Genomic DNA, 19,987 nt, shown 5'->3' with positions numbered 1-19,987 from the left:
GGGAGAGGGAGGAGAATGTGAGGAGGAGAAAGAAGAAAAAACAACCTATCCTAAATAGAATTTAGTATTGACACCTCACGGAAATTTCAAGTAGGTGGTCAATTAGGGAAAGAAATCTTCAATAGGAATTTGTTCACAACCTCTGCTGGTGGTGTAAAACTTAGTCACAAGTCGTAACTGGTAGAAGCACTTGAGTCTTACTTTTTTTTTCAATCCAACATAATCATGTATCTAAAATTCCATTTTTGTCAATATTGATTTGGCTAAAGTTCGCGGATCATTCTAGTGTAAACATAACAATCTCATGCGGGACAGCAATAACAACATTCAAGGTAGGTATTGATTAATTTAATTGAGATTGGGCTGATTGGGATTTTTTTTCTCATCATAGAAGTGGAGAGCTATTATTTTTTTAATTATTTGATGTAGGTACCTACTGTGGTATAATGGGGGGTTTCCTTTTCAGTTACAACACAACAGGTTTTATGCTACCTGGACTATTTCTAGGAGATTATTAACCAGCTTCTCAACTGTGAAATTATTAGGTGTCCACTGAATTTTATACCCCTTTAAATCCCTCTACTCAGTAATACCTTTTCTCATGGACATAGGAACCCAGTTTTCAACAGGTTTAGTGCCCCAAAATGATCATCAGCATTTATTTGTAGTTCAGTAATACCTTTTCTCATGGACATAGGAACCCAGTTTTCAACAGGTTTAGTGCCCCAAAATGATCATCAGCATTTATTTGTAGTTTGCAGTTTTTGTCCATTCAACACTAGGGCAGACTAATATCAAATAAGTATCAAAATTAGGAATGGAACATCTTCTTAATTGTACCCCTTTAAATCCCTCTACTCAGTAATACCTTTTCTCATGGACATAGGAACCCAGTTTTCAACAGGTTTAGTGCCCCAAAATGATCATCTAGTTTGGCAGTTTTTGTCCATTCAATACTAGGGCAGACTAATATCAAATAAGTATCAAAATTAGGAATGGAACATCTTAATTGTACTAAGTACTTAATTTTGTTTGCAGGTTTAGGCACACAATGTCAGATTCCCCCATTTTGGAAGAGAATTGTGGCAGAAACCATAGACTTTTTTTTGCTCCTCATTTTGAAATTCTTCATCACCTATGTAGTGGTCAACTACTTGGATTTATTGTGAGTATTGATTTATCCATCACATACCTAGTTACAAGAAAAAGATAAGTGAGCACCAAGGAAAAGTACATTTCAATAGCTAGCTATACCTACTATCTGGTTTTCTCCAACCTGCTGTGTAGTTGAATTAAATCAATTGAGTCCCTAACTAAAATAGGATATCTTCTGAAAGTTTCGTCAATTATGCTCAAACTGTGCTTGAGACAAGCCTTTTAGAGAAAATTTAAAATACAAGGGAAAAACTTCTAATGGAAATATAAGAGTACAAGGTGATAAATTGAAATTGACTGTCAAGGGATCGAACCCATGTAATATCAAGTCTACTAGTGTGCGCTTCGGAAATATTTTGTTTCAAGAGAATAATATATTGATCACTCGAGAGGATGAGGGGATATTTATGCTAAACATGTTAAATGCTCGGCAACTCCACAATATAGGTATTAATTTGCCTCTACACTACACTGTGGTCGATCGGCATCAAACTTGAACTCAAATAGGTAAGATCAAAGGATTTTGGTGGGGGAAAAAGTTCATAGTGTGAGACACGTTTCAGAAGATGTTGATCGGCTATAGTGTAGGTAGGCGCTGCTTTAGAACCACTATTTTTCAGTCTTCCTATTATATGAGTATTGTTGACAACAATTTTACAAAAGATTTTACCTTCAGATCAATGATCTTCCAGCAAACAATTCCTACTGGAAAACAGCCGACGATACGAGACTTTTGGGAGAGAAAACTTGCTCGATTTTCTTTTCATGGAGAAAACAATTCAGTAGGGTAGAAAAGAGGACAACCATAGGATGGAACTTGGCCGTTTCAGCACGGCTGGGCGCAGGAGAGCCGGGTTGCTTACTTGGCTTTCATTTTGATGTTACGCTGAGTTTTCTTCGTATTCTGATCTACCTCAGTCAGCTCATTATCTTCGTCATGGATTCTCTTCACGTCTGAAAATAGATCGAAAAGATTAGAACTCTTTTTGTAAGAGGTTTCATAGAGTGAATTATACTAACGGTGGTTTTATCGTTTCGAAGTAGGAGAGAGGAGGACAGAATAGGAGAATGTCAGCCGTTCCGAGAACGAACCTCATCAGTTTAGGATAATGTTCACCACTTGTAACTTGTACCCAAGTAGATAAGAGCGAACAAGTTACAATACTCACTGTCTTTCTGCTTCTTCAGCAGCTGTTTCTTGTTGACCACTTTCTTGCTGGAACTTCCGCTGTAATACGAGGGCTGAACCTCTCGTAACGCCTTGATCTGATTGGTAATGAAATCAAACATAAGATACGCCTGAAGACTGCACACAGAGAACAAAGCGAGAATGCGGAAGGCCGGGCTGTTGAAGTTCATGGTCCGCAGATCGATTCCCTGGGCGGCAGATTGTTGAGAGAGACCAAACCAGAAGGTGAGGACCGCGAGAATGATCGAGCCGAAGCGAGATGTCACGAACACGATGTTTGAAGCAAGCGAGCCCACGGTCTGCATGACTGTAATGTAATGTGGGAAACAAGAGGGAACGAAGTGAGTTTTGTGTTTTAACTTGACATTCCTATGACGCGCGACGCATACTACGAGACTAATGCAGTAGTCGTTTCCTTACGAAATAAAAACGGCGATGAAAACACAAAAAATGTTTGTCACTAGGGTATGTACCATGTTCCACCATAAATCGCGTGCGGTTAATCTTATTTTTATTAATGTTTGAGAGATTAATGGTGGATTTCACCAATCACCAACCTTCTTTCCAGCCTCAAACAGCCTGTTAGCTTAACAGTCCTGTCAAGTTAATGGAACTTAACTGGCTGTTAGCTTAACAGGAGTTCTAAAGACTGAATAAATATTGGTGAAATCCAACATAAGTAGAAATGGTCAACACATAGAAGAAATTTAATGAACTCAATAGATTTTGGACCCCATGAAGCCTTTGGGAGGCCTCATAGAACTCTTTCTGAATGAGTTCTACAGTTCACAGAACCAAGTTAGATTTTTCAATCATTTACCTTTGTTGTTGTTTTCTTCCTTGTCAAAGAACTCAAGAAGCTGGAGAATGTGATACATGGCTTCTGACAGATAGTGTAAGACCAAGAGAAGAATTCCAACTCGACTGAAGCTGAAAGGAGAAAAAACAGACAGTTATGTATAAATAGGTTGCCTGAATGACAACAGTTTTCTACTTACATAAAGGGTATACTCACAGGCCATTATTTGTTTGAAGAAAACGAAATTTTTGGAAGCAAAGTAGTTGTTGGAAAAAAAAGTAGCTAGGTATGGAGCTTGGTCAAAAACTTTTTTTTTTTTTTTTTTTTTTTTTTTTTTGAAAAATTTGGTTGCCTGGGGACCCCTCCTTTCCCTAGGCCCACAACATAATGGAGGCTTGTTTGATCTTTGGCAACATGTCTTCTTTCTTGACTTTCTTGAAGTACAGCTCTCAGTGTATGTATGCAGCCCAGTATGCCTCCTGAATGATGAAGTAGAACTTGGAGCATAGAGCTCATCTCTATGTGTGGATAACCTTCCCATAGGGATGAATGGTTGAAAGATGAAGTTCTCCCAGAAAATAATGTCCTCACCCCAGATAATATAGAGAACAAATAGAATGCTAACAACTGGCCAGACTCGTTGAACTTGTTGTTCTTTGCTTGGACAGGTGAAGCTTCTTGTATGATTTTTCTGTTGATGGGGGAAAAGAGAAAAAATATTGTTTAGTCAAGAAATAAATTTATAAAAGCAATATTGAAAATTAGTAATTTGAGTGTACCTATTTTTCCATTTATTTATGCACCTATTTTATTTGAGGTTTCAGTAGAAAACCCAATAAGTATTTTTTTTCTTTTTAATTTTAAGTAAGTACTTAATTGAGTCCACTTTTGTTCCACAAATTATCACAATACTGCATACCTTATTTTGTGGAGGTGGCCAAGCATTGAAACATGTTTTAAGCCATAAAATGTGGAGTCATAAATGGGTAGCTTACAATTCCTCTGTGTGGAGTGCAGAATGTAGGACTGTAGAATTCAGTACCCCGATGTTTATACTTTTTATTAATTTAACATAGGCATGAAGTTGTAGTCGCTTTGTGAATTTCTCCATTCCACCTTACAAAACCTATCTATTGATACTTACATCCAAAACCATATTCTTGTTCGATAGCCATGGGTGGACAAATACACAGGAGCAAATAGAAAGAAAACAGCACATAATGTCCTTAGAACCATAAGTGTATTTGTTGCAGGGATCCATTTGATTGCTGGTTTCACTTTGGTTGACATTTATGTTGCATTGCAATGAACATGTAGGGATATAGGTGCTGTAGCCTGAAGATTGAGATGAGAAAATATGAGGATTTTTGTTAGTGGTACCCTAGTACACTTTCAGGGGATTATTCAAAGCCTCAGACCTCCTCAAATGTAGGTAGGGTTACTTATAGGTACCTGCATAGTATAAATAAAAAAAAAAAAAAAAAAAAAAAAAAAAAAAAAAAAAAAAAAAAAAAAATTGAGTAGGTATTACAAAATTAAATATTTAATAATCCTGGTGTTTGCTACAGCATTTGAAGCATAGGTCATGAAGAGGACTTGATGCAAAAGGGTCACAATTTATTCCATATGGTAACTAACATTTCAAGGAGCAGGATAAAAGTAGGTAGCACCTATGTACCATCCAGAGTGCACAGTGCACATAACATGAAAATCACAAGGAAATATGGCAAGGACAAAATAATCATCAGGAACCAATCATTTAGAAAGTTCTCAACCATGAAGAGGACTTGATGCAAAAGGGTGACAATTTATTCCATATGGTAACTAACATTTCAAGGAGCAGGATAAAAGTAGGTAGCACCTGTGTACCATCCAGAGTGCACAGAACATGAAAATCACAAGGAAATATGGCAAGGACAAAATAATCATCAGGAACCAATCATTTAGAAAGTTCTCAATGAAGGGTTTGCAGAGGGAACTTTCTCTTCCATAGGAAATTGTTAACATTCTTACCTGAACCATAAGTCCAATGACAAATACCATGGCCACACAGGATACAATATCTGCATGGTTCTGGATAATAAACTCGTGACTGAAAATGGGGACGTTCTTATTCGGTTTTCGGCCTTTGAGAGCCATATTGCACTATTTCTTTAACACTTGAGAAAAAAAGCTAGGTACTTTGGTGAAGTACTACTAAACACAAGAATGGATACACTTTCTGAAAGCTTGTTCTACTTCTGGTAGATTGACCAGTGTTCTGTCCTCCAGCTTGAGGATTCTTTTCACTTTCTTCCACTCTCCGTATCAGGTATCAGTACTCACTTCCAAATTTATAAGTACTACTAAACACAAGAATGGATACACTTTCTGAAAGCTTGTTCTACTTCTGGTAGATTGACCAGTGTTCTGCCCTCCAGCTTGAGGATTCTTTTCACTTTCTTCCACTCTCCGTATCAGGTATCAGTAGTCAGTACTCAGTTCCAAATTTACAGTACACAACTACAAAACCATCCAACAGGACCAACACGTCAACAAAAACAAATGGATTTTTTATCATTTGAAATTTTTGTAGATAAAAAAATTTGAGAACCCCTGATATCGAGAGAACGCGTTTCGCCACAGAGGTAATTGAGGTGTGTTTAGCGCGGGTAATTTTGAAATTTTCATCTAATGTAATGCAATATGCAATCGTTTCGCCACAGAGGTAATTGAGGTGTGTTTAGCGCGGGTAATTTTGAAATTTTCATCTAATGTAATGCAATATGCAAGTTTCGCCACAGAGGTAATTGAGGTGTGTTTAGCGCGGGTAATTTTGAAATTTTCATCTAATGTAATGCAATATGCAATTTTTTTTTTTGTTATCAGTATCGGTGAGTGAAAGAGTTTATCAGGATTATTTAAATTTGCAAGTTATTCCCCGTTTTTCTGTCTTTCCTCAAGTCTGACATAGATCTGACACTCTCCCAACCATGGATTCCTCGGGAATCCCCAATCTAGTTGCACAGCAGTGTGAAACCAGTGAGGAATATTTTACAGCTTTACGCAAGTGGGTCCAAGATGCCTACTTGTGGCAGAGTTTCTACTCATACTTCCCGTACTACTTGATGATCAACCAGAATCAACCACCAGCCAGCAGACCTCCTCCTGTTAACAGCACCATTCAAAATGTTCGGAACATATTCAACAATAACTTTTTCCAGAATGGATTTCTCAACTTCAACCAATTTGGTCAGGGCAATAACAATCTCTAGTGTAAAACTGCATGCAAAATTCGAGTATTGTACTGAAAATTTTGTTTTATGTCTGAAAGTTTCGTCAATTATGCTCAAACTGTGATTGAGACAAGCCTTTTAGAGAAAATTTAAAATACAAGGGAAAAACTTCTAATGGGAATTTAAGAGTACAAGGTGATAAATTGAAATTGACTGTCAAGGGATCGAATCCATGAAATATTATAACAATCTCATGCGGGACAGCAATAACAACATTCAAGGTAGGTATTGATTAATTTAATTGAGATTGGGCTGATTGGGATTTTTTTTTCTCATCATAGAAGTGGAGAGCTATTATTTTTTTTCATTATTTGATGTATGTACCTACTATGGTATAATGGGGGGTTTCCTTTTCAGTTACAACACAACAGGTTTTATGCTACCTGGACTATTTCTAGGAGATTGTTTTGTTTTGAAGAAAACTTACAATCTTAATAATCTCACGCGGGGAACAGGGTTCTAGGAGAAAAGGGGGGATAGTAGGTGGAGGATGATTTTCTGTTGATGGGGAAAAAGAGAAAAAATATTGTTAGTCAAGAATAAATTTATAAAAGCAATATTGAAAATTAGTAATTTGAATGTACCTATTTTTCCATTTATTTATGCACCTATTTTATTTGAGGTTTCAGTAGAAAACCCATAGGTAAGTATTTTTTTTTCTTTTTAATTTTAAGTAAGTACTTAATTGAGTCCACTTTTGTTCCACAAATTCACAAAACTCATACCTATTTTGTGGAGGTGCCAAGCATTGAACATGTTTAGCATAAAATTGGAGTCATAAATCGGTAGCTTACAAATTCCTGTGTGGAGTCCAGAATGTAGAACTGTAGAATTCAGTACCATGTTTATACTTTTGCTCTTTGATACTATCGATATTTTGGGCCCTGTTTCATAAATAAATTCATACTATCGATATTTTAGGGCCTGTTTCATTATTATTATTTTTTTTTTAAATCCACCGGTCGCTGCAAAAAAAAGGTTTTTTCCCTCATGATAGATTCTTTTACAAAGATTACAAATTATACCAAAAATTATACTAAAAAATATCTAAAAAAGTCTGATACTAAAAATTATACTAACAGGTTCAAATTATACTAAATTTAATATAAATGATTCGACTATACAAATGAGTATTCAAACTCGCCCACTGTGTTGATAACATTGTTGACTTGTTCAACTTGTTGAGAGTAGGGATGGGCGATATTTATAAAAATATCGATATTTCCGATATCGATATATCGAAAGTAAAATATCGATATTACCGATATATCGAAAGTAAAATATCGATATTCCTAAATATCGATATTTTTCGATATTAGGATTATTAGGGTAGGTAGGGCCGTAGGGGTATTGGGGAGAGCTCACTGTACAACTGAGCACTCTGAAGTCTGACCCTTCGTAATTAGACAAGAAGTACTCAATTCTTAGGGTTTGGGGTCACTCTAGTGACGGTGGACGTTCCCCTACCTTCCTTATAGCTTAAGCTTAGAGCCTTGAATTAAATACCATGACTAGGAGTAGAGTAGGGTAAGATCTCATTTATCAAAAATACCTATCAAACAATAATATTCATAGTAAAGTTGATCAAAGTCAAAAAAAATCTACTATTTGCTGGATTCAAACCCCATACCCACAGTCCAATTCCTTGATTTCCTTGTTAAAATACAATAGGTAATAGGTTGTGATTAATAGCAACCAATATTATAATTCAAATGAGAAATAAAGTAATCATGAAATAAATATGTACATAATAGATCGGTTGCGCTTACTTGGGTGATGTTTCAAAGTCATAGAGCAGGAAAAATGAGGATCAACGGAATTTTTCTTTTTCTTCTACGGCTTCTAGATACCGAGATAAATCGATTTAAAAAATACCGGTAAATCGTGAACTTTGACGTCACGGCATACGCTCCCATAGGCGAATACGTCACATCAAATGTCCCGAGCAAAGCTCCCTCGCAAGCAACGCATTAAAATGTGTTTGTGAGCATATACGTTTCTGCGCAGTTCTTTCTGCTCCTCCGCTAGCGCGCTTGCATAGTGCCGCTACCTAACGGACGAAAAAAAAACAACTGCGTAAAGTCTGACGTCACACATATTTGAACTCTTTCATTAGAACGGAAAATAAAAATTGAATTTTCGACTTTTTACAGTTATCTGACGTCACACATATTTGAACTCTTTCATTAGAACGGAAAATAAAAATTGAATTTTCGACCTTTTACAGTTATTTTCTCGGAGTTTTCACCTCAGATTTGGATTTTTCCCAACTTTTTACATAGGAATCGACCATTTATTTATAATTTTTACCCATTTGCAACTGCTCCATTATGTACGTTAGAAGGTTCATTTACTTAGCTGAAAAAATATCGATATTGACATTTTTTTCCGATATATCGGAAACTGTAATATCGATATAAAATATCGATATATCGAAACCAAAATATCGATATTCGGAAATATCGATATATATCGCCCATCCCTAGTTGAGTTGAGAGGTTGAGCGTTGACGTTCAGACTTCAGACAAAGACAAAGCTGACAAAGCACAAAGACAAAGAGCGTTGACGTCCTGACCTCCTGACATTCCTGTTTCCTGTTTCAGGATCAGGCTGTTTCAGTGATTTTTCCATAGATTAATTAGATTTATGATTTAAAATATTAAAATAAGTTTAGTGGTCCCTATACATATACACCTTCAGGTTCAGTATTTTGCCAAAATGGAGTGTGTTCATTGTTCCAAGTTGTTTAAGAGAACTAAATATCTTCAAAACCATGTAACCATGTGTCAAACTGTTTTAAAAATCCTTTGAAGAAGAAGGCCTTCAAATGTCTTGAGTGTGAAAAAAATATTTACAAGGTAAGTGAATTTGAGGGCACTCATCTATCAAACACTAACGAGCCATCATGAGGTTCAGGTTCAGAGGTACCAGTTGGACAAAGCAATGGACTATAACCTGGAGGTACCTAGTCTAATAACTTGGAGCTGTGAAGTTTAAGGTTATAATTTTAGCAGTTTAGCTGTTGCCAAACAGGAGTGATGGTCTCCAGCCAGGATAACAGATTGTTTTTACCACAGTTGTCCTAGTGTGTTGCAGCCCAGAAATTAGTGATGTGCCTCATGAAACTGTTTTGAAACACAGCTTCGAAACCGAGAATACGGATCCGGTTTCATGAAACCGCTGAGTTGAAGTTTCGAAACTTGAATTATGACACCCTATGAAATCTCAGACTCACAACTCTAGTACTCTAGTAAAGCCAGAAGCGCAAGCGCACTACAAACTATGTCGATACCTACTGAAACCTAGGTTTCAGTTTCAGCTCCCTGGGAGCTCCCTGCTTAGTCTGCTTTGTTACGTAACGGACACGAAAGTTTCAGGTTTCAGTTTCAAAACTCAGATCCAAAACCTTAGAGCGTTTCAAAACTTGGGATCCAAAGCCCTGAAAAGTTTCATTTTTACTTTCCTTATCCTATAGGAAGGAAAGTAATGTAATCGGGTCAAATTTTCGATGGTCAGATTTTAGTGCCAAAACACGTTTTGAGGTCCCTAGAGCCTAAATCCAAAGTTTCAGCCATTGGTCCGTGTGTGTGTCTCTGTGTCTGTCTGTCTGTAAACAAAATATCTCAAGAACGGTAAGAGCTAGAGACTTGAAATTTGATATGTAGCTGTCAAATGTGACAAGGATGCGACACGAAACTTTTGGTTAAGACCGGCGCAACGCTTGGCGGCATTTTAGCGCTTTTTGGCGTTTTTCGGTGTAATTTAACAATATCTTGGGAACGGTATAAGCTAAAGTTCATAAATGTGACAAGGATGCAACACAAAACGTTTGCTTGAGATGGTTGCTGCGCTTGGCGGTATTTTGACCGCTTTTGGACAGATTTCGACCGTTTTTTGGCGGTTTTCAGCTATACTGACTAAACGGTTAGAGCTTATATTTTCACTTTACACACACTTTGAACACTTTACATAACGGGAATCAAGAAAAAACTCTTTGCCAAGATCGTGTGTATCTGACCTCAACTGATAAATTTGAAGAATTTAGATAACAAATATCAGACTGTGCAATGCCAATGGCAGGGTAAAAGAACTGATGTATAGAAAATTGTATGTTGTAAGTATATAGTGATAATTTACCTAGCTCCTATATTTTTGGTAGTACACACTACTACACACGTCCGAAGCAACATTGACTTTGGTTGATATCTGGATGAGTGACTGTCCAATTTTCACCAAATTGTTACAGTCGAGTCCTTGGACCATACCGGGATAGCATACCAAATTTCATCTCTCTGTGACAAACCGTTCTTGAGATATTTTGTTCACAACTTTCTACTTTTTCCCATTTAAACCTGTAGTACGTAATATACGTACAGACCATGGGCTTAAAACCACTTTTTTGACATCAGGGGATCCGAAAACGGATATTTCCAACCATTTCCCGATTTTGAAAATTTGGACCGATTGCAATACTTTCGTTACTAGTATAGCTCGCTATACTGTAGTAATAGAAAGTAAAAAGGAGAACAGCAAAACAATGATTTTCTGTTGATGGGGAAAAAGAGAAAAAATATTGTTAGTCAAGAATAAATTTATAAAAGCAATATTGAAAATTAGTAATTTGAGTGTACCTATTTTTCCATTTATTTATGCACCTATTTTATTTGAGGTTTCAGTAGAAAACCCATAAGTATTTTTTTTCCTTTTAATTTTAAGTAAGTACTGAATTGAGTCCAATTTTGTTCCACAAATTCACAATACTCATACCTATTTTGTGGAGGTGCCAAGCATTGAACATGTTTAGCATAAAATTGGAGTCATAAAGGGGTAGCTTACAAATTCCTGTGTGGAGTCCAGAATGTAGGACTGTAGAATTCAGTACCATGTTTATACTTTTATTACAGCAAAACAGGAGGAAATTTAATAATAAAAAAACAGCGAACAGCAGGAAAAAAATGAGCAGAAAATTTAATATTTTTTTACCAGAAGAATCTGTCAAAAGAACAGGTTGGAAATCATGTCGTAGTGTGCCAGGTTATCAGCAAAACAGGAGGAAATTTAATAATAAAAAAACAGCGAACAGCAGGAAAAAAATGAGCAGAAAATTTAATATTTTTTTACCAGAAGGATCTGTCAAAAGAACAGGTTGGAAATCATGTCGTAGTGTGCCAGGTTATAAAGATATTAGTATACTTATACCTACTCTTCTCGCGTCTTATTTTTCCAGGCATTCTGCTTATCTCATTCTGCAGTTCGTGATGGAATGGGAGGCTCTACCGCAGGGAAATCCCTGCTCAAACTTCGCGTCGTACGAGCCGAGAGCATAGTTCACGTACGTGACAACACCGTCATTGTGTATCCAGGTACTGATTTGGGCTTTTCCAACTCCCTCGTGCGTTCCTTCACTAAGAATATTCACGTGACTATCATGATACCTATTAGTTATCTTTTCTTTTTCTTTCCCTACAATAGAACAGTGTATGATTTACTCTCCAAGTCCATTGTCATTGAAGAGCCAGTTGTGCGAGCTTCCACTTAGTGGATTTGTGATAGGTTAATAACCCCACCCCCCACCTACCAAGGCCGTAGTTCCGTTGAATAAGACAAGATAGAGGGCACAGTTAGCCCAATGGTAACGCGCTCGCTTGCGGTACATAGAAAGTTCCGAGTTCCATTCCCACATTTGAAATTGGAAATCGTATCTAATGGATCTACGACCTTCGGAAATATTGGTTTCTAACCAGAAGTATACGAGACAAACTATCAAACCAGGCCATTCAGCCGGCTCTGAATGCCTGGGTTTATTCGCCCCTTTTAAGAGGATTATCTAATTTTAGATCTTGAGAGCCAGTTTAACAAACCCTATTTTCTTTTATCTATTTAAATCGGTCGTACCTATGTATGTAAATACTTGTGGTGCGTGTGATAGAGGGTATTGATTTTCTTTTATCTATTTAAATCGGTCGTACCTATGTATGTAAATACTTGTGGTGCGTGTGATAGAGGGTATTGCAGACAGACAGACAGACACATGAGTTGGAAACAATTATTCCAGCTGTGCAAAAATGACATTTCCCCAAGCATTCAGACTTTCAGAATTAGCACCAATTCGTAAAACCGAATCAATTTTATATTTCTAATTTTAATGTACATACTTTGATTTAAATGTGACAATTTTCCTATTATTTAATCTGTTTGTTCACATTATTATAAAGATACATGAATTTGGAATACCTAGATTTATGAAAATCTTTAAATAAATTAATATTTTTTAATTTCAACTTTTCAACACTCAAGTCGCCATATTTTCATTTTCAGCAGATTCAGGTCTAATTAAGAGCCCTACACTTGACAGTTTATGATTTTTCTGTTCAAACTTGTCCATTCCCAGATCGGAATGTATAATTATAAAACCATGTGTCTTGAGGTAATATGAAAATGGTTTCGATTTCTACTGTTCCGAGGTACAATTTTTTTCCCCAAGTCGTTCACGTTGATTTCATATCATTCAAGCAGGTCAGATTAAAATGAGAACACAAGAGTTTCGATATCACATTATGAGGCATTTTTTATTGTTCCATTTTGTGTCGTTTTGCAATTTTTTTCCCCAAGTCGTTCACGTTGATTTCATATCATTCAAGCAGGTCAGATTAAAATGAGAACACAAGAGTTTCGATATCACACTATGAGGCATTTTTTATTGTTCCATTTTGTGTCGTTTTATTCCTAATCAGCTCGTTTCTTTGCTTGACTAGCTCTTCGTTCATGGATTTGGTCAACGGGAACACAAAAGTGTATCGCTCAGGTACGAAAAATTCACTCAGGTCTATGTGCTGTGCTTTTTCATACTCGAAAGCTTGAACTAGCATATCCACGATGTCTAGTTCTTTCACAAACTTGGCCTCTGGCGTTTCCTGGCTTTCATATTCCTGTAAGAAATTCAGTAAAAAAGATCTTTATTGTTGTATTGTCTCTTCTTACCCATCTAATAAGGGACATGATGCTATGACATACACCACATGAGTTGTTTTATGGCTATGAAATGAACATGAGAATTTCGCCACTAGAATATAGGCTTGACTGGGCGCTGCCCATTATTGTTGTATTGTCTCTTCTTACCCATCTAATAAGGGACATGATGCTATGACATACACCACATGAGTTGTTTTATGGCTATGAAATAAACATGAGAATTTCGCCACTAGAATATAGGCTTGACTGGGCGCTGCCCTTTTTCTGAAAGAGTTTAATAGTTGACTAGGTAGTTAATTTGTTTGTCTGATTGAATGTCTTTTTGTTTTTACCTGGAAGAGTGTGTACATCCGATCTCCTTGCGTGTGACACAGAGACTTCAACGTTTTCATAGCTTCGTCTTCTCGCCTATGAAATATCAAGTCTACTAGTGTGCGCTTCGGAAATATTTTGTTTCAAGAGAATAATATATTGATCCCTCGAGAGGATGAGGGGATATTTATGCTAAACATGTTAAATGCTCGGCACCTCCACAAAATAGTTATTTTCGGCTTCTAAATGTGCCTCTACACTACACTGTGGTCGATCGGCATCAAACTCGAACTCAAATAGGTAAGATCAAAGGATTTTGGTGGGGGAAAAAGTTGATAGTGTGAGACACGTTGCAGAGGATGTTGATCGGCTATAGTATAGGTAGGCGCTGCTTTAGATCCACTATTTTTCAGTCTTCCTATTATATGAGTATTGTTGACAACAATTTTACTAAAGATTTTACCTTCAGATCAATGATCTTCCAGCAAACAAACAAGTAGGTATTCCTACTGGAAAACGGCCGACGATACATAACGAGACTTTTGGGAGAGAAAACTTGCTCGATTTTCCTTTCATGGAGAAAACAATTCAGTAGGGTAGAAAAGAGGACAACCATAGAATGGAACTTGGCCGTTTCAGCACGGCTGGGCGCAGGAGAGCCGGGTTGCTTACTTGGCTTTCATTTTGATGTTACGCTGAGTTTTCTTCGTATTCTGATCTACCTCAGTCAGCTCATTATCTTCGTCATGGATTCTCTTCACGTCTGAAAATAGATCGAAAAGATTAGAACTCTTTTTGTAAGAGGTTTCATAGAGTGAACTATACTAACGGTGGTCTTATCGTTCCGAAATAATGTTCACCCCGGGTGGGAATGGAACGCGCGACCTAGCGCTTACAAGGCAGACGCGCTACCTTCGAAGTCAACACTCATTATCTTCGTCATGGATTCTCTTCACGTCTGAAAATAGATCGAAAAGATTAGAACTCTTTTTGTAAGAGGTTTCATAGAGTGAATTATACTAACGGTGGTTTTATCGTTTCGAAGTAGGAGAGAGGAGGACAGAATAGGAGAATGTCAGCCGTTCCGAGAACGAACCTCATCAGTTTAGGATAATGTTCACCCCGGGCGGGAATGGAACGCGCGACCTAGCGCTTACAAGGCAGACGCGCTACCTTTGAAGTCAACTAGGCTGGGGAATTGTTGGTTTATTATTTTATTGAATAATATCGTTGTTGATCACAAATGTCGGGACGTTGATCACTAGGCTATTTTCCTACTGAATAATGCCAACTGGTAGTAATCATACCGTGAATATACCTCATTGTTTTCGATATCGCTTCAGGGCAAAGTAAAAAAAAAAAAAAAAATCTCAACCATAACAAATAATTATCTTCGTCATGGATTCTCTTCACGTCTGAAAATAGATTGAAAAGATTAGAACTCTTTTTGTAAGAGTGAACTATACTAACGGTGGTCTTATCGTTCCGAAATCGGAGAGAGGAGGACAGAATAGGAAAAAGTCAGCCGTTCCGAGAACGAACCTCATCAGTTTAGGATAATGTTCACCCCGGGCGGAAATGGAACGCGCGACCTAGCGTTTACAAGGCAGACGCGCTACCTTCGAAGTCAACTAGGCTGGGGAATTGTTGGTTTATTATTTTACTGAATAATATCGTTGTTGTTCACAAATGTCGGGACGTTGATCACTGGGCTATTTTCCTACTGAATAATGTCAACTGGTAGTAATCATACCGTGAATATACCTCATTGTTTTCGATATCGCTTCAGGGCAAAGTAAAAAAAAATCTCAACCATAGCAAATGAACAAATAACTGGTGTGAACATCACACGACTTTCTATTACATTTGCAGAATACGTAGGTATTTGAAAAGAAATAGAAAGTAAAAAATCGAACCCGGGTCTCCCGCGTGCAAGGCGAGTGCAGTGACCACTACGCCATGGGAGCTGACTGACCACTACGCCATGGGAGCTGACCGTACCTATGTATGTAAATACTTGTGGTGCGTGTGATAGACAGATAGAGGGTATTGCAGACAGACAGATACATGAGTAGGAAACAATTATTCCAGCTGTGCAAAAATGACATTTCCCCAAGCATTCTGACTTTCAGATTTAGCACCAATTAGTAAAACTGAATCAATTTTATATTTCTAATTTTAATTTACATACTTTGATTTAAATGTGACAAATGTCCTAATTTTTAATCTGTTTGTTCACATTATTATAAAGGTACATGAATTTGGAATACCTAGATTTATGAAAATCTTTAAATAAATTAGTATTTTTTTAATTTCAACTTTTCAACACTCAAGTCGCTATATTTTCATTTTCAGCAGATTCAGGTCTAACTAAGAGCCCTACACTTGAGAGTTTATAATTTTTCTGTCCAAACTTGTCCATTCCCAGATCGGAATGGATATAAAACTATGTGCCTTGAGGTAATATGAAAATGGTTTCCGAGGTACAATTTTTTTCCCCAAGGTACAATTTTTTTCCCCAAGTCGTTCACGTTGATTTCATATCATTCAAGCAGGTCAGATTAAAATGAGAACACAAGAGTTTCGATATCACACTATGAGGCATTTTTTATTGTTCCATTTTGTGTCGTTTTGTTCCTAATCAGCTCGTTTCTTTGCTTGACTAGCTCTTCGTTCATGGATTTGGTCAACGGGAACACAAAAGTGTATCGCTCAGGTACGAAAAATTCACTCAGGTCTATGTGCTGTGCTTTTTCATACTCGAAAGCTTGAACTAGCATATCCACGATGTCTAGTTCTTTCACAAACTTGGCCTCTGGCGTTTCCTGGCTTTCATATTCCTGTAAGAAATTCAGTAAAAAAGATCTTTATTGTTGTATTGTCTCTTCTTACCCATCTAATAAGGGACATGATGCTATGACATACACCACATGAGTTGTTTTATGGCTATGAAATGAACATGAGAATTTCGCCACTAGAATATAGGCTTGACTGGGCGCTGCCCTTTTTCTGAAAGAGTTTAATAGTTGACTAGGTAGTTAATTTGTTTGTCTGATTGAATGTCTTTTTGTTTTTACCTGGAAGAGTGTGTACATCCGATCTCCTTGCGTGTGACACAGAGACTTCAACGTTTTCATAGCTTCGTCTTCTCGCCTATGTTTCTCCTCCTTACTCACACCACAGTACGGGGTCAAGTCTCCTACAATACACTCAGCCATGTCGTGTAGAAGAGCAAGCTCCATACATCTTGAACAAAATTAAGTAAAAACCTCTTTATCAAGTCTTCTCGCCTATGTTTCTCCTCCTTACTCACACCACAGTACGGGGTCAAGTCTCCTACAATACACTCAGCCATGTCGTGTAGAAGAGCGAGCTCCATACATCTTGAACAAAATTAAGTAAAAACCTGTTTATCAAGTTTTTTTTTCAATGGTACCTTTAGATACCTATTATAGAAACCATCATGTCAGTAGCTACTGTAGAGGACTTTCCATTTGAACATTAGTGATTTGGGTCCAAGTCATGAAATTTAGCAAGGTGTAGGTACTTGGTATTTAGCAAAGCTTCTCCTTCTGTAGCACAAGCTCCTGCTTTTACGGATGGGCATACCATTTAATGAAAGAAAAAAAAAATTGTATTGAGATTTGTATCAAATAAAAAAATAATATGAAGAAAATTTGTGCTTATGAAAATTCCTGGTTTATCAAGTTTTTTTTTCAATGGTACCTTTAGATACCTATTATAGAAACCATCATGTCAGTAGCTACTGTAGAGGACTTTCCATTTGAACATTAGTGATTTGGGTCCAAGTCATGAAATTTAGCAAGGTGTAGGTACTTGGTATTTAGCAAAGCTTCTCCTTCTGTAGCACAAGCTCCTGCTTTTACGGATGGGCATACCATTTAATGAAAGAAAAAAAAAAATGTATTGAGATTTGTATCAAATAAAAATAATAATAATAATACATTTATGAAGAAAATTTGTGCTTATGAAAATTCCTACAAAAGAAATAATACCTTGTCCTGTTCAGTTTTGTTTCATTGTTTTCATCCAATAGGAATGTCATCACTGCCATTCGATACATATGTCCAGATATAGTTTCTGGATCATTAACATTCCTCAGTACCCATCCAGTTCTTTTGATATGCTGCAGGAAATAAATAAATAAATATATAAGTCTATATGAAACCTCTTAAAAGGAGGAAAAAATCCATGACTTCATTTTAAAATTACTTAGAAGCTGTTTGTTATATCTAATGTGAAACATATCTAATTATGAGTTTTTCCCCTTTTCTTTTTCAAGAGCTTTAGGGACACCTAGTAGGTGTATTACCTACAAACACATTGAGATAATTTGACCACAATAATAGTAGTAGCCTACTGCTGGAGTAAAGGGACTTTTCAGTCCTATGCAAGCAGTATAAATAAGCACTATTATTAATTTATTAATCTTTATTTAACATCATAATTGACCAACCAAAGTGAAGGTCTATGTTTTAACTCGACCGTTTTGCATTTGATTTAGATGTTTGTTTATTTGTTCCACTAGGTGCTTGGCAGCAGTGTCAGACATTTTGAAGCTCTCAACCTGAAAAATAATTGATTATCAATTTATTAAAGATATTTAACATTCCTAAAGTTGATTTTACTTGATGCCCACAATGACTGAGCTTTGTCAATTTACCAGGGCTTTGAAAATCTTGCTATTAGCTGCTAATAATGACTGCTAATTCTGGGCCCTGTCAAATATACTAGAGTGTTTTTAATAAAACACAAGTATGCATATGATCAGTTCAAAATTGAAAACCAAGCTTGTAAAACACCCTACTCTTCTACTAGAATTGAGGAACCATGGAAAAAATTCCATTGCTCTAGGTACAATCTCATCTTAGAAACAAATTTAATAAAACATGCTATTATGAAATCAGACACCTACCTGAATAAGTGTGCAAAATCCAAGGTAACACTATCACACTACTGTCTACACAGAAGCAAAATGATATGCTGTTGGAAGTTGACCTGATATATCTGACCTCAACTGATAAATTTGAAGAATTTAGATAACAAATATCAGACTGTGCAATGCCAATGGCAGGGTAAAAGAACTGATGTAGGTACCTATAGAAAATTGTATGTTGTAAGTATATAGTGATAATTTACCTAGCTCCTATATTTTTGGTAGTACACAATAATCTCAGTAAGCCTTGATGTTTTGAATTCTTACCTTCTTCCTGAGTTTTCTATATTGAAGTTTTTGCTTACAGTATCCCCTGTTATCAGATAAGACACAGCCTTAACTGTAATTGCTTTTTTCAGTACTGGTTACTGGAAAAGATAAACGAAACAGGATAAACTGATAAGAACCAAAAGCTCCTTGATAAGAACAGATTGAAAAAAAAAGTAAACAGATAACACAGAGGTATGTTAATTCGAACACATCACAGAGGACGATCTTACGCTATTGCCGAACCCCCGAGTATGGGAGAAGATTTGGCAACACTGTAGTGTTGAACTTGTGGCGGCTCGGTGACTGGCTGACTGGCGTGACCCATCATTTTTGATGAACTTTGAAATTTTGAGTTCCTTGAATCAAGACACGTTGATCCTTGAAATTTGGTGTCCCAGGTCCAATTTTGGTCTCAAACTTTTGAAGATGGCAATAGATAAATTACCACATTTATGACCCTTGTATACCCTTGTGTTTTTTCTAAAAAGAAGAAAAAAAACATTTTTTTTTTTTTTTTTCAAAGACCCCAATTCTTGGTACCTAAATCTATTGTTTTTAAAAAAAGGTCAACCATTCTTTAAATCTTTTGAGTGATTGTAAATAAAACCTGTTCTCTGTTCTAATGCTTACACTCGTACCCTTGTTTTTTTTCTAAAAAAAAAAAAAAAAAAAAACATTTTTTTTTTTTTTTTTCAAAGACCCCAATTCTTGGTACCTAAATCTATTGTTTTTAAAAAAAAGGTCAACCATTCTTTAAATCTTTTGAGTGATTGTAAATAAAACCTGTTCTCTGTTCTAATAGAGGGAACGAAGTGAGTTTTGTGTTTTAACTTGACATTCCTATGACGCGCGACGCATACTACGAGCCTAATGCAGTAGTCGTTTCCTTACGAAATAAAAACGGCGATGAAAACACAAAAAATGTTTGTCACTAGGGTATGTACCATGTTCCACCATAAATCGCGTGCGGTTAATGTGGGAAACAAGAGGGAATGAAGTGAGTTTTGTGTTTTAACTTGACATTCCTATGACGCGCGACGCATACTACGAGCCTAATA

The 19,987-nt window shown here is 36.6% G+C and overlaps 4 protein-coding genes across 5 annotated transcripts; 2 read left to right on the top strand and 2 right to left on the bottom strand.

The window, feature by feature from the left end:
- Positions 1-1,349: 1,349 nt before the first annotated feature.
- LOC103511651 (translocating chain-associated membrane protein 1) lies at positions 1,350-5,690 on the bottom strand. Its single transcript, XM_026825351.1, is given in 10 exon segments — positions 1,350-2,109; positions 2,325-2,651; positions 3,165-3,280; positions 3,525-3,655; positions 3,657-3,802; positions 3,805-3,834; positions 4,377-4,434; positions 4,436-4,465; positions 4,467-4,478; positions 5,157-5,690. Coding segments are annotated over 10 exon segments (1,104 nt in total). The 5' UTR covers positions 5,283-5,690; the 3' UTR covers positions 1,350-1,981.
- Positions 5,691-5,976: 286 nt separating this feature from the next.
- On the top strand, positions 5,977-6,706 carry LOC103511650. 2 transcript variants are annotated; one of them, XM_026825357.1, is made up of 2 exons: positions 5,977-6,383; positions 6,601-6,663. In XM_026825357.1, the coding sequence occupies exons 1-2, from the start codon at positions 6,116-6,118 to the stop codon at positions 6,648-6,650; spliced, it is 318 nt and encodes a 105-aa protein (XP_026681158.1). In that variant the 5' UTR covers positions 5,977-6,115; the 3' UTR covers positions 6,651-6,663. The 2 variants fall into 2 exon arrangements, with proteins under 2 accessions (XP_026681158.1, XP_026681157.1); XM_026825356.1 differs by having other exon boundaries at positions 5,980-6,391; positions 6,609-6,706.
- Positions 6,707-11,646: 4,940 nt separating this feature from the next.
- Positions 11,647-12,279, top strand: LOC108252683. Its single transcript, XM_017445067.2, has one exon. The coding sequence runs from the start codon at positions 11,682-11,684 to the stop codon at positions 11,955-11,957; it is 276 nt and encodes a 91-aa protein (XP_017300556.1). The 5' UTR covers positions 11,647-11,681; the 3' UTR covers positions 11,958-12,279.
- An 809-nt stretch (positions 12,280-13,088) lies between these two features.
- LOC103511647 (HD domain-containing protein 2) lies at positions 13,089-17,870 on the bottom strand. The gene is made up of 4 exons (XM_008476375.3): positions 17,719-17,870; positions 16,993-17,085; positions 13,723-13,798; positions 13,089-13,347 (listed from the first exon to the last, which is right to left on the bottom strand). Exons 1-4 carry the CDS (start codon positions 17,784-17,786, stop codon positions 13,102-13,104), a joined length of 483 nt encoding a protein of 160 aa, XP_008474597.1. The 5' UTR covers positions 17,787-17,870; the 3' UTR covers positions 13,089-13,101.
- Positions 17,871-19,987: the final 2,117 nt, after the last annotated feature.

The sequence above is a fragment of the Diaphorina citri genome, unplaced genomic scaffold (assembly GCF_000475195.1).
Source record: "Diaphorina citri unplaced genomic scaffold, Diaci psyllid genome assembly version 1.1 scaffold736, whole genome shotgun sequence".
In the NCBI taxonomy this organism is placed as follows: domain Eukaryota; kingdom Metazoa; phylum Arthropoda; class Insecta; order Hemiptera; family Psyllidae; genus Diaphorina; species Diaphorina citri.
Note: the sequence above shows the minus strand (reverse complement) of the source record. Positions and strands in the feature narration are given on the sequence as shown.

Coding starts and splice junctions, on each gene's coding strand:
- LOC103511650 (XM_026825356.1), top strand. CDS start 6,116: ATGGATTCCTCGGGAATCCCCAATCTAGTTGCACAGCAGTGTGAAACC. Junction 6,392..6,608: donor TTGGTCAGGGCAATAACAAT/CTCTAGTGTAAA, acceptor TATTATAACAAT/CTCATGCGGGACAGCAATAA.
- LOC108252683 (XM_017445067.2), top strand. CDS start 11,682: ATGGGAGGCTCTACCGCAGGGAAATCCCTGCTCAAACTTCGCGTCGTA.
- LOC103511647 (XM_008476375.3), bottom strand. CDS start 17,786: ATGTATCGAATGGCAGTGATGACATTCCTATTGGATGAAAACAATGAA. Junction 13,799..16,992: donor AGTAAGGAGGAGAAACATAG/GCGAGAAGACTT, acceptor GATATTTCATAG/GCGAGAAGACGAAGCTATGA. Junction 13,348..13,722: donor GGATGTACACACTCTTCCAG/GTAAAAACAAAA, acceptor AATTTCTTACAG/GAATATGAAAGCCAGGAAAC.